Below are 14,282 nucleotides of genomic sequence, written 5' to 3'. Positions count from 1 at the left end.
CCCCCTCTAAGATTGCAGCTAAATTGAACGACGAACGACCTACATAGTCGCTGTGACCGTGGCCGTGTCACTCACAAGTGACTAATCTCTGTTTGAAACGCTCGCGCGCTCGCGCCTTAGTATTTGTCCGAATTGGTCATAGATAAGGAAGCTGTTAGAAGTATTTCATGTCGCTAGCATTTTTTACTAGCTTAGTGTTGATCAGAACCGCTCCGGTAGTGCTACAGACTGGCAATGTAAGTTTCGCGCTCACGCAGATCTCGTGTTGGTGCTCATTCACGTGTTTACGATTTTTTTACCGACAGGTGGATGTCTAAAAATCATGTGATTCCGCTAGCAGTGAGCCTTCTCGTTCCGGCGATTGGAATCGGCGTTTACTTCTTAGTCTACTGGAACTGGTCTACGCTGCCGGATGGAGTGCTACTAGCGGACGAGGTGAGTAAACAATCCATCTACAGCCGGCGTCAGACTGTCTGCCTATCGGCCTATCAAACGACTGACTAAACTGTTGTTTTACCTTGAAGCGACTCAACGGTGAGCCAGTGTTTGTAGCTGAACGCGCGCTCAACCACCTGCTCACGCTCACCAGTCATGGACCGCGTGTGGTCGGAAGCAGTGCGAACGAGGTTTATGCGGTGGAATTTTTACTTGAAACAATTCGAGACATAATCGATCGAACCGTTCCGTCCAACCAGCTTACGGTTGAGGTCCAGCAAACCTCTGGGAGTTACTTCCTAAACTACAAAGATTACCCCATCACCAGCTACTACCGCGGGGTTCAAAATGTAGTGGCAACTTTAAGAACACGCGACAGCAGCCATTTCAGCGGAAAGTATTTGCTGTTAAATTCTCACTTTGACAGTGCAGTTTCCTCCCCAGGTGCCGGAGATGACGGCACCATGGTCGTTGTCATGCTGGAGGTTTTGCGTCAAATTGCAACACATGCCCTAAACCTCCACCACGGGCTTATCTTCCTGTTCAACGGCTGCGAAGAAAACACCATGCAGGGGGCACACGGATTCGTTACCGCACACCCGCTGGCAGCAAACGTCTCTGCCTTCATCAACCTGGATGCAGCTGCCAACGGCGGCCGAGAGATCATGTTCCAATCTGGGCCCAACTACCCTTTTCTGATAGAAAACTACCAACGCTTTGTCAAGCGACCCTACGGAAACGCAGCCGCAGAGGAAGCTTTTCAATTCGGGCTGGTACCTTCGTTCACGGATTTCGAAACCTTCTCGAAGGTTGGCAACTGGCCGGGGCTGGACATTGCGCCGGCCTCCTACGGGTATCTGTATCACACGAAGTACGATGACTTCGAGAGCATCCCGCTGGAAACGCTACAGCATATTGGGGAAAATTTGCTCTCGCTGACCGTCGGTTTGGCCGGTGCGGAAGAACTCAGTGATGTGAATAAATATCGGGACGGAGCAGCGACCTTCTTTGATTTTATGCATTGGTTCAAAGTGGTCTACAATCAAACGGCAACCTATGCCATCAATTGTACCGTTGCCATGGTAGCGTTAGGTTTGATAGTAATCACCATTGTTATGATGGTTCGACGAAAAGGTGCCGATTTGGTGAAAGTGTTGATAGAGTGTGGTCTCACGCTGATCGTCCAGACGGTTTCGATTGCCGTTGGAGCTGGAGTATCCATGCTGATAGCGGTCATCGTAGACCTGAGCGGCAGCTCCATGGCGTGGTTTTCATCAACCTGGCTACTGTACGGACTTTACTTCGTACCGTTCATCGCCTGCCTGGCACTGGGACCAACCCTCTACATACGCTTCCGGAAAGTGGTAAGTTGTTTGCTTAATTTTTTTAATTTCTGCAAAAAGTATTAACCATATGCAAAGGCAATATTTATCACCAGTCTGTAAAATACTTCTTATCTAATTATCTCTTATAATTACTACGGAAAAGTTCACTTCCTCTTAACTTTCCATTGCCAATCCGTTTTCATCAACAGTTTGTGGCTCTTATCTAGCTACAATACAACACCTCAGTTTGACCATCGATGTAGCGTAAAATCTCTTCCGCCGCCATGCAGGTCACCCCTGAAATATTTTTAGTGAGGTGTCAAAAACCCGACATCAAACTTGACCTCCAAAAGCACATTGGAGATGAAGACGTTTCATCGGAAACAGCGGAAAAAGCTAGACTAAACAATTCGGCTAAAAATTTACATAATTATTCTATCCAAACGTGTTTTGTGTCATTTTGAACTAAAGACTACGGCACAATATCATCAAATTTAACTATAAATCATTATGAAGTAATAATATTACGCAAACAAATTCTTGTTTTACTAGGAGGATAAAAGTTCATTTTCTTTGGCGCAAAGATCGATTTTTGATTTCATGAAATTTGCGCTATAATAGCAAACAAAAACCAATTTATCTTCAATCTGCGATAAGCTCTCAACAACAAAAGCATTCGCTATTATCACGCTTCCTATTTAATCACAGCCGTATCTAATACCTATATAGCCAATAGTCAGACCGAAACTTTTGGTTATCGCGTTTTTGCGAACAGTCTTCTGGAGGTATTGCGTTTGTAACTTCTGCAATACAATGCATAAAACTGCGTGTGAGTACTTACATGGCACCCTTTCCCCACCCGTTGCCGTTCGACGCATGTCAGCGTTTGACCAAATTGTATAACGATTAGTGTTAGGGTTGTTTTCAACCGACAAGGTCGGTGACCGCTTAATCCGGCAAAAAGGCCGGTTTGCCAGCACAGGTAGCCGGAGTCTTGCGTTTTGATAATATTTTTTTTAAATTGCAAATTTTTTTATTTGTATTTCTTTACGATTAATTCGATATACTTGAGTATTTCAAGTAAAAGTTGACAACCTTTATGATGAGTTAAACAAGTTTGCTTTTGCCACCTTGAAGGAGAATATTAGAGACTCAGAGAAATTTTTAGTACCATGAATGTGTGAACTCATGATCGAAATTAACCGATGGAATAGTAAAACCTGAATCGCCAATTCAGATGCTTAGAATTCTACATTTCTTGGTTGGTAAATGGCTGAGTAATGCGTACCGTCTGACCAATGAAATGAGCCTAAGACTTATCGACTTTGCCGCCTCCAAGAATATGGCCGTACACTACCTAGTGATGGTTAAGATGCACCCAAAACTCTCCGTTGTGAACAACATTCGGTACCGATGCCAGCCTCGGTTAGATCTCGCGCGACTGAAGCAGCCAGACGTGTCGCCGCAAACTACGCGCATTCACTCGAAGCTGCGCTGCCGGAAGAGGACGAGCTGGACGAAGCCCCTGTCGACGACTGTTGGAACACTATCAAAACAGCCATCAGCCGGGTAGCGGAGAACTCCATCGGGCATGTGGCCCGGAATCAGCGGAACGATTGGTTTGACGATGAATGTAGGAGAGTGATGGATGAGGAGAACGCTGCGTGGGCGGCCAAGATTCGCAGTGCCACACGTCAGAACACGGAAAGACACAAACAGAAGAAGATGCAGCGAAACCAAATCTTCCGGGAGAAAAAACGCTACCAGGAAGAGCAGGAATATGCAGACTTGGAGCTGTTGCATCGTTCTCAGGAAACGCGAAAGTTCTACCAGAAACTGAACGTTCCCGCAAAGGCTTTATATTGCCAGCGGAAATGTGTCGTGTAAGAATGGCAGTATTCTGACGGACAATCGTGAGGTGACCGATAGGTGGAAGCAATACTCCGTTGAACACCTGAACCCAGGTGGAGAACAACGGCGACGGGGAAAGCGATTTCGATGGTGCAACAAACGGGCAAGAGGTGCCAACCCCAATGATAGGCGAAGTTTAAGAGGCCATCATTCAGCTAAAAAAACAATAAATTAGCTGGGTATCGTAGCGGAGCCTAATAAAATTGGATCTGAAAAGCTTCTTGTTAGAATTAAAAATCATAGACGAGAACAGCTTCTCCAGGAAACTTTTGGCCATCCTTAAAATGAATCCCAGGATCTTAGAGGATTTTTGACGATATACAATATATGCTGTCTGAATGTTAGCTATGTATCGAAGATTATACCTATTTATTTACTTGCTTACTTAGGTGGCTTGCCGTCCTACGAAAAAGCCTGTTGAACAAGGTTTAGCCTGTTGGGGCCTGTTGAACGAAGATTATCTAATTCTTTGATATGATCGACCCGATCGATAGTGCTTGATAGCAGCGTGTAGTTAAAAAAACGGCATCTTTTTTATGTGAGAAGGATCTTACTGAGCACTTGAAGGGGACATAAACGACTAAATTGTTTGAAAAAGTCATACATTATTTATTTCAGATTTTGATTCTGCAGTCTTTTTCGCTTATTTTGATACTAATTTTGTGATGATCCGACCACGGGAAGTGGCCGAAAAACGGTCGAACGCATAAGCATTCCAGTGCGGCGTGGAACAACTTCAACGGAATAAAACGTCGCTCCTGTAAAACCATGATTTTCAAATTTATGTACTTTTTTCTCAGAAACTACACAACGTATCGGATTTTTTTTTGTTAGTAGAAGCTTGGCAAAGACTTTTATAACTTTTGAGCTTTGTAAACGAAACACAGCCAGAAAAAAAGTAAAAAGAAGACAAATTTTGTTCTCTAGTTATGAGGATATTTGTATTTTATTTGTATAGGAGCCCCTCCCCCCCTCTAACTATTGAAGGGGAGAGGGGTCCTAATTCCCCTCCTAAAGAGGGGAGGAATTCAATTCACCATAGAAAAAAAAATTGCCTACAAAAACACCCGCATGCTAAATTTGGTTCCATTTGCTTGATAATTCTCGAGTTATGAGAAAATTTGTATTTCATTTGTATGGGAGCCCCCCCTTCTAAAGTGAGGAGGGGTCCAAATTCACCATAGAAAAAATTCTTGCCTCCGAAAACCTTCACATGTCAAATTTGGTTCCATTTGCTTGATTAGTTCTTGAGTTATGAGGAAATTTGTATTGCATTTGTATGGAAGCACCCCTCTTAAAGGGGAGAGGGGTCATAATTCCCCTTCTAAAGAGGGAAGGGGTCTCAATTCACCATAGAAAAAAATTCTTGTCTCCAAAAACATCCACATGCCAAATTTTGTTCCATTTACTCTATATATTCGAACAAAAATCGTTTTATGCTTGCAGCGGCATATGCAATTAATACAATCAAACTAAGATCATGTGTGTGTCATCATGATTTAAGTCGTACTTGACGTAGTTTCATTTTCGTATTGTGTCTCGTTCGGTGTGCATGTACCAGAGTTTGAGTTACGGTCGTTGATAATAAATAAATTCCGAGACGGTGCTACATGCGGCACTATTTTAGAGACCTCAAACATCACGGCATAAAAAGAGGATTTGCATACTATACACTAAAAAGATTAGTCGAGATCTGGGCGATCTGTTGAAAACCGTAAAAAAAAGCCGGAAGAAAACGAAGCGTTACAACTGCAGAGGTCAAACACGTTGTTCGAGAGCAAATTTGTCGCAACTGCGACCGATCCACACAGAAAATGACAGTTGAGCTGAATATCAAGAGGGAATGCCTTCGTCGAATTTTGAAAACGGATCTGGATATGAAAGCTTGCAAAATACGTAAAATCCATAGATTAACGGAAGCAACAAAACAAAAACGGTAGGAAAGATGCCAACTGCTGCTCCGTCGGCACGGTGATTCTGAAGTTATCTTTTCTGATGAAAAGTTGTTTGTTCTTCAAACACCGCATCGTGACCAAAAGGATCGATTGTGGTCGGTTTCGATCATGGACGTTCCAAATCACAAACGAAATGTACCACGATACCAAAACTCATTACTATCTAGCAAAGTACTATCTAGAAATGGCCTTAGAACAAAATTTGAAGCCTAACGTTCGGGGAATGTATGGTCCACACTGAAAATTTCATGCAGACGGGCATATCGAGAAAGGAATAGCTTCCAAATTTTCCTGAGTTGAACCCACTGGATTTTTGTATATGGGAGTACATACAGCAGAAGCTCAAGGATTAGAAAATTCTTAATTTGGATGAATTTAAATTAGTTATCAACCAGATATGGGATGGTATTCCGATGGAAGTAGTGCATGCCACATGTAGAGCAAGAATATGAGCAACCCAAAATGACTGCCCTGCGGAATAGGTGCCACAAAATGTACTGCATCTACAAGCACCAATGGTAACCATCAGCTGACGATGAGTTAGATAAGAACGGAACGGATTGCGATTACTGAGCTTATCAAAGACAGCTGACAGGTCGGTGCATATGACGTCGGTTTGCGTCATTCCAGACATATTCAGACGTCGAAAGTAGTCTGTGTCTTCTAATGACAGGCCGGAAGAACTCCTCCTTCCCGATCTTCGCAGCGCATTTGCATCTCTGATGATGATTTTCGTGTCATGTTTGGGCACTCTTCATAGGTTCTCTCGAGTATGACGTAGAACTCGTCAAACTAGCATCATCGCATTTTTCATTTGTTGGTGCGTATACGTTGATTGGATGGTAGTTGAAGATTTTCCCCTAATTGTCAACACACATATACGGTCATCTACGGGCCTCCATCGGATAACTCGTAAGCTTTATTCCGACCAGGATTAGCACTTTACCGACAAAGGTCGTTCTTTGCATGTGGCGTTGCTTTACCAGGGTGTCCTTGCCCAGGAGTCTGCATTTTTTTTCGTACAGTGGTAGATCGCCTAGATTTCGGCAAAGGAGTATTTTATGAATCTTGATTGAACTTTCTCGATTCTATGGATCTAAATACTGCGGAACAGCCTCCAAATTATGTTCTAAAACATCTAATGAATCTAAAATATGAATCAATCCCAACTTCAAGATCACGTAACACAATTGCTTTTTCCAAACATGTAAATGACCTTTTATCGTAAAACTGACAGTCGATACGGAGTACGGATAAAATTTTGAAGTCAACGTCTTATATATATTTGAAATTTTTTGTAACACATGGCAAACGTCATTGAAAAATCTATTTATATAAGAAGCTTATGTCTGTACCGAAAACCAGGTTTCTGACAGGACGTCATAAGAGGCTTATCAGTAACTAAAAACAGGTCCCTGACAGGACGTCATGCTTTCGTAGCAATGGGTTGTATTCTCAGTTACCTCACTAGTCGACTACTGGACTGCTCGATTGCTCAACTGGTTGACTAGACTGCTCGACTGGACTGGTCGATTAGACTGCTCGATTTGATTGCTCGACTGGACTGCTTAACTGAACTTCTCGACTGTACTGTTCGAAATATACTTGACACATTTGCTTGACTACTACTCCACCCGACTGCTCGACTTAACTGCACGATTGAACTGCTCAACTGGACTGTTCGATTCGACTGCTCGACTGGACAGCATGATTCATCTGCTCGACTAGACTGCTCGACTCAATTGTTCGATTCGACGCTCAACTCAACTGCTTGATTCCACTGCTCAACTGGACTACTCGACTTAACTGCTCGACTCGACTGCTCGAATGAACTGCTTGACTCAACTGTTCGATTTAACCGCTTGACCCGACTGCTTGATTAAACTATTCGATTCGACTGCTCGACTCAAGTGATCGACTAGACTACTCGACTTAACAGCTCGATTAAACTGATCGACTGAACTGCTCAATTTAGTTGTTCGACTTGACTGCTCGACTCGACCACTCGATTCAACTGCTCGACACGACTGCTTGACTCGACTGCTCGACTCAACTGCTTGACTGAACAGCTTGATTTAAGTGCTCGACTAGACTGCTCGATTTGACTGTTCGACTCGACTGCTTGACTCGATTGCTTGATTCGACTGCTCGACTCACCTGCTCAATTCGATTGTTTGTCGCGATATCATATGGTCGGTGTTAAATTAGACCGGACCAAATCGCAAAATTTTAAAAAATGAGTTCATGATAGATAGCCAGCGATCAAAGCAACATTTTACTCTAATCAGACTACATAAATTACTACAAAGATTAACCATCTTCACAAACACTGGCCAATGGAATGTATCCGCAGTTTTCTGAATTCTTGACAGACACTTATATTTTCCGGATGATAAGATTTGGGCTCAACTAGTATAATATAATCTTCTGTCTTCTATATATAGAAGAGCCTTGTCCGAATCCAAAATCAGGCCCCTGATGAGGCGCCATATTTTCGTCGTAACAATCACCCGCATTAAGCGAAGACTTAAACCAATTACACCAGATTGCATTCAAGACAAATAAAAGTAACGAAGTTGTATCTCACTGGGTTACATAGCGTACCTCCGGGCTACAGCTAGCAAATATTAGCGGCCTTAGATTACTGCCATGTGAAACACCTAAAGCGCTGTGAAATTTATCTGATAGTGTTGATCCCAATTTGACACACAGAATGTGAACTTCGTCGATTAATTTTATAAAATTCTTTACGCGCCTTCGAGATTGATTTTAATCTGTCTCTCTTCATTAACATGACTGACTGTATTGTGTTTTTTTTAGCAGCACCTGGGAAGCGTACTGGTTAACTTTGATTTTGTCATTAGGAGATTTATGGATTATTGTTGTTCCAACTAAAGACGCGTTGGCGGACACTATAGTCTCCTTTTCCGGCTCGTAATGGTTGGGGAAAAAATCGGAGGACCGAGTCTCTTTGAATTTGTTAAATGCACGCTAGCATTTCGTAGTTCACTTAAGCCTCGAGCTGCCTTTGAGTATTTCGTCCAGCGGATAGCGCATCTAGAGTTACCATGTTTGGAACGAACTTCCCGTAATAATTTATAGTACCCGTAAAGGAACAAACTCCGGTGAGGTGCCATTCGCCTTCCTGACCACCGCTATTGTCTACTCCCTGTAGTCCACCGGTAAAATAATGTTCTACCATTCCAATTAGTCAAGCTGCTCGCCCACTGTAGGGAATATTACATAGAAAACCACGAAGCCGGAAAACTGATCGGCCGGACTCTTTGAGGACTAGCTTAACTTGTGGCACAGCCCTAACGTGGTACCGAAAAGTTTCGCAAAAAAAGTTGACATCAACTGGTACATCACTAACCTGATTGCAAAAGTTGTACGGAAAATACAAGATGTGCTTCGATACGAATTACTAAAACACTTTATTTCATACGACAAATTCGATCGATGGTCGATGGTACATGTGATATTAATCCGCCTGCCAACGGTAAACCCAGGGAAACTTCTAGACTAAGGTTATCAGTGTTTCCAACACAACACAAAATCGCTCTAAGTTATTTAAAACAGTTTTAGAATGGGCGTTTCCCACCTTAAAAAATCAAATTTAAAGCTGACCACTTAACGATATGTCATCATGAAAAAAGTATAAGGCGGGTGTTAATAGGAGCACAAAAAAGGCACCAAATAAGCGACAACTATAGGACAAAAGATAAAACTGCCTTATAACTAACGGGTAACCAAAAAAAAATCAATTATAGTAGAGATTATTTTCAATTCTATTTTCAATTGCTAATACCTAATGTGAAACACAATATTTTTCAGAAAATATTAACTGTTCTACATGTTTTGCACATGATTTTTCTTCATCGGTCACTTAGATCCTGACAAATCCTAAACAAAGAATCAGCTGTCACTTTGCGACTTGCAAACGCCATGTTGCGAGAAAAAATAGCAACAAAACATAATTATGGGGCCATACAAACGAGAATAAATAATACAAAACGAAACTTTGATCTTTTAAAATTTTACGTGTCAGTTAAACATAAATCATGCCTTCGCAAAATAGTACCATCTCTAAAACCGAATATTTCTACTTCCAGCCATTTCTGCACCTACAAGGACGCGTGCTGCTCTTTTTGCACGCACAATGCTTCATTTACGTCGCACTGCTTCTCACGCTAACCGTCGGTGAAATCCGTTCCGGCTACGTACTTTTGTTTCCAGTCATTTTTCATTCACTGTCCACAATCGTCAACGTGATCATCAAGTTCAAACTGAACCATTGGATCTACGTTCAACTGGCCGGCCAGCTGGTTCCACTGGTTTATTTCTGCTCGCTTACCATCACTCTGTTTGCCGTCTTTGTGCCAATGACCGGCCGTGGCGATGCAGCGACGAACCCCGACCTGATGATGGCACTGTTTAGCGTGCTGATGGCACTGCTAATGGTGGCCATGTGCCTGCCGTTGATTGTTCTGCTGGGCAAGGTGTACTACTTTTACACCGTGCTCGGGTTGATGTTTGTGGTGACGGCAATTGTAATGGCGACGCCTGTGGCGTTTCCCTTCCGAGAGGCGGTTTCCCCTCAGCGGATTTATGCCTTTGTAAGTATTGATGTGAGTAAGTAGTTCTTTTTTCGACTAAATAGCCTTGTGCCTAATTTCAGCACCAGCAAAGTAATTTTTACCATCAAAACGGTACGTTAAGACGATCGCGACAAAATTTCTTCATATACCCCCAGGATCGGCACACTCCGGAAAATTTATTCAACGAAGGAATTCTAAATCCCGATGAAACTTATCCGATTGCTCCAGAATGTGATAAGGAACTGTATTGTGGCTTCCCAATGTATATCAACCGATACCATCGACAGCGTGAGTATAGTTACTGGATCGAGGCAAACACGGCACCATTCTTTCCGGAACCTGTATCCATTCGATTAACACAAAAACAGGATCTATCCCCGACAAAGCGACAATTTCGATTCACCGTTGAAGGCCCTACACTGATGGGATTCTATTTCTCCCCTGTCAAAGACCATCGTCTGGTGGCTTGGACTTTTAGCGAACAGATTCCACCGAGCGGAACGCCCTGGAATGACCAGCCAGTGTATTATGTTAACTACGTACAAGCAAAAGCGCGAGAGTCATTGGAATTCTTTATTGAAATAGAGTCCACGAATGGTGTTGTGTTACCGGACACCCCAGTACTACTGGTGTCTGTTGTAGGCCAGTATATGTACCACGATCAGTACAGAAATGACGAATTTAAAAACTTGTTAGGCCGAATGTCACCCTACATGCACACGGTGGCTTACCCGAACTATTTAGAAAGTTGGGAGTTTTGATATTATACCTATACTCTTAGACAATTAAACTACCTAGTCATTTACGAATTACGAACTAAAAACTTTGTCACTATTTATCATTTCCGACACCAATCAATCGTCTCCATCAGCCGGCTGCTTAACGAAATAACCCCACGGTGCGTGCCCGTGAACGTGATCGAAGGGACCTCGAAAAACTCGAATCTCAACCCGCTTCAAGGGCCTCGAGTGAACAACATATCTAGCCGCCCGCGGATGTTTTCCGCATACTCTGCCGAGTCGCATCACACCCAGCAACGCTAGCAGTAACAACTGTGGGGTACAGAAAAAAACAGGTTTTTGGTGACACACACGCAGGTTTAAAAAAACGATCGTCTATTACCGTTGTACTCCACCAGATCACGGAACGACACTGAACCATCTCTTTTGTTTCCTCAGCAGCACTAAGACATGATTTATGCAGAAATGAGTTTAAATCATTACTGCTGGTGTGGTACAATCCAGCGATTGTTAAACCGCTGAAAATATGACTTTGATTTACGTAACTATTTGCCCATTCTGGTGCTGTAAATGGGGGACAAAATACGCAGCATTCGACTGATTTTGCGATTTGAATTGCTTTACAGTCTGCGGGTTTATGCTGTTGGATCAAATAGATTAGATACCCAATGATCCGAATCACTGATCAACGCTATGGCAACGCTAGCGAGAAAACTATTTTATAAGTGACACCTGTAGTGTCTTGAATCAGCCATTTCTTTCTCCTGACTAAGAACACGTATATTAGAGGCGAAATATCTTTCAAGACTGATTTTATTATTTCCTTGATATCGTCAGGCCTACTATTCTCATGGTTCTAAAATCTGTCTCTATATAAATTTTTACATAATATACTCTACTCTACATTCTTATCCTTATCTACTTTTATTGGAAAATATTATACAAAAACATATCATTGTATTTTTTTGGTTTATGAATAATTCTTTTCGGTCGACCAGTCTCTGTTTCATGACAAGTTTGATTCAAGTCTTCTGAATTATCCCTCTTTTCTTGATCTAAAAACGTAAAATGTTAGATTACAATAAAATTATTACAATTACAATAAAAAATATCAATTAGATTAAAAAACAGTTACCCATTTCAATTGATTGTGAATGATTTGAAATTATTTCTGAAGCCGTTGCCTCCATACTCTACTCTACAACACCGATTCGGTGGAAGTGTGGCATAATGTTTTAAAACGCTTCCAAAATCGCCACTTATTGAGCTTATTGGCGGAATCAGCGGGAAATTAGATCAGCTAGAGCAGGCTAAGCCCCCGCCTTTAAGCGCCCTTCAAAAACGGCTTTCTGAACTTTGACAGAACAATTATGATGTAAATATACCTAATGAAAACTCGAGTGTAATTTTTATTTGAATCGATTTAATCAGATTTTAAGCAATTTATTGCTTTCTGAATAATTCAGGTTTAATGCATTCATTTGAGTTGCATCGAAGTAGATGGTGGCGGCAGTTGTCAATTTTTTTGCTAATGTTTTATATATCCATAGGTATTTAAGCATTTAGAAAGAAAAGAATAATTTTATAAACCAAGGTAAGTTGTAATTTGTATTTGAAAATTCATATAAAATTATGGCTCAGTTTGTAAGCGATTTCTGTCCTATCAGTACGTGCTGCTTACCACGCAACAGGCAACCTTTTCTGATTTGATTCTGTGTTTGAAATCACAAAGAATCTTATTACCAAAGTACGAGACGATTTTTTTTTGTTAGATTATAGTCACTTTAACAGCTTGGGTCATTCATAACTTCTGCGGGGTTAGGATTTCAACCCGGGTCCTCGGCGTGAGAGGCGCCGGGACTGCCCCCTAACGAGGCGATTTTGCTTGATGAGAATGTTCCTTTAATATTGATTAAATTGTTAATTATTTGTTAATGTTGAATCTCTTCAAAATTTGATATAAAACCAAATAATTTCTGTAAACTAGAAGTCCGAAGATTTTATTTTGATTTCCCTTTATTTTTGCGAGAAGTAAATTGATTGTCCAAAAATAGTTTAAGCTTTAGGTTAAATTTCAATTCCAGTTACAAGCCAACTTCTAGTTAGTTTCAAGCCTAGTGTGGGAGACGACTCTATTCTGTCGGAGTGCCCCCACCTATATGTGCGCTCCGTACAACGCTGGGCTCTCCAGTGACAGTTCTCCTGTCACTACGATGATGCTGGTAGGCGCTTATATGTATGTGTGATAAGATTTCATAGATTTCATTTCATAGCGACGATTGGGTCGGTTTTGTTTAGCGGTTTTCGCGAGTGATCATGGAAAATATAACCAACAATTCCATCACCCACACGCAAAAGATGGTGGGGAAAGATGTCATTCTCTCGGGAAAACGGGCAGCCGCAGCTCCAAGATGCGGACCTTCAGCGGATCCAGCCACATCCCGGACAGGTCCGTCAACAGCAGCAGCAACCACCGTTCGTACCTCCTCCGCACCCGCAGCAGTCCACAGATAACCTCTTCGTACAGATGATGCACATGATGCAGCAGCAGCAGGCGATCGGAAGAACGGTTCACGCTGAGCGAAGAACGGCATCAGGCATTCCTTCGCACCATAACGACATCAATAAATGTGCAAGTACCACCTAACCCCGAACAAATTTTGGACTATCTTGCGGGGAACATCAAAGCGTTCCATTATGAAGCAGAAAGCAATCTCACTTTCGCTAGTTGGTATTCGTGCTACGATGATCTTTTTGCGAAAGACGCCTTTCGTTTAGATGACCCAGACAAAGTCCGTCTACTCTTACGCAAGATGGGTGCAGTGGGACACGAAAGGTATGCCAGTTTTATCCTTCCCAAGTTGCCAAAGGATTTTACATTCGCCCAAACAGTGGAGAAATTGAATGGGCTTTTTGGTGCAAAAGAGTCCGTCATCAGTCGTCGGTACAGATGCCTTCAAGTTTCCAAAAACCCGACGGAGGATCACGTTGCGTTTGCCTGCCGAGTGAATAAATCCTGTGTCCAGTTCGAGCTAGGAAAACTCACCAAAGAAGAGTTTAAGTGTCTAATTTACGTCTGCGGACTCAAATCTGAAAATAACGCTGAACTACGAACGCGACTCCTCTCCAAAATCGAGGAAAAGCATGACGTCACTCTAGAACAGTTGTCGGAGGAAAGCCAGCGATTAGGCAACCTTCGACACGATAACGCAATGATCGAGACTCGACTGCTTCTGGTTTCGGTCAAGTCAATGCAGTGAAACATCATTTCAAGAAACGAGAAAATCTGGTAACCAAAACCGATACAAGTGGTAGCAA

At 42.3% G+C, this 14,282-nt stretch overlaps 1 protein-coding gene across 1 annotated transcript; it reads left to right on the top strand.

The window, feature by feature from the left end:
- The first annotated feature begins 309 nt into the window (after nucleotides 1-309).
- LOC128738260 (endoplasmic reticulum metallopeptidase 1-like) lies at nucleotides 310-10,985 on the top strand. The gene is made up of 4 exons (XM_053833266.1): nucleotides 310-435; nucleotides 525-1,799; nucleotides 9,739-10,242; nucleotides 10,305-10,985. Exons 1-4 carry the CDS (start codon nucleotides 310-312, stop codon nucleotides 10,983-10,985), a joined length of 2,586 nt encoding a protein of 861 aa, XP_053689241.1.
- Nucleotides 10,986-14,282: the final 3,297 nt, after the last annotated feature.

This window comes from Sabethes cyaneus, chromosome 2, assembly GCF_943734655.1.
Source record: "Sabethes cyaneus chromosome 2, idSabCyanKW18_F2, whole genome shotgun sequence".
Lineage (NCBI taxonomy): Eukaryota > Metazoa > Arthropoda > Insecta > Diptera > Culicidae > Sabethes > Sabethes cyaneus.
Note: the sequence above shows the minus strand (reverse complement) of the source record. Positions and strands in the feature narration are given on the sequence as shown.

What these genes read in the sequence shown, in the direction of transcription:
- LOC128738260 (XM_053833266.1), top strand. Translation starts at nt 310, where the DNA reads ATGTCTAAAAATCATGTGATTCCGCTAGCAGTGAGCCTTCTCGTTCCG. An exon ending in ACATACGCTTCCGGAAAGTG is followed by an intron (nt 1,800 to 9,738) that starts GTAAGTTGTTTG and finishes TTCTACTTCCAG; the next exon opens with CCATTTCTGCACCTACAAGG. An exon ending in CTCAGCGGATTTATGCCTTT is followed by an intron (nt 10,243 to 10,304) that starts GTAAGTATTGAT and finishes GCCTAATTTCAG; the next exon opens with CACCAGCAAAGTAATTTTTA.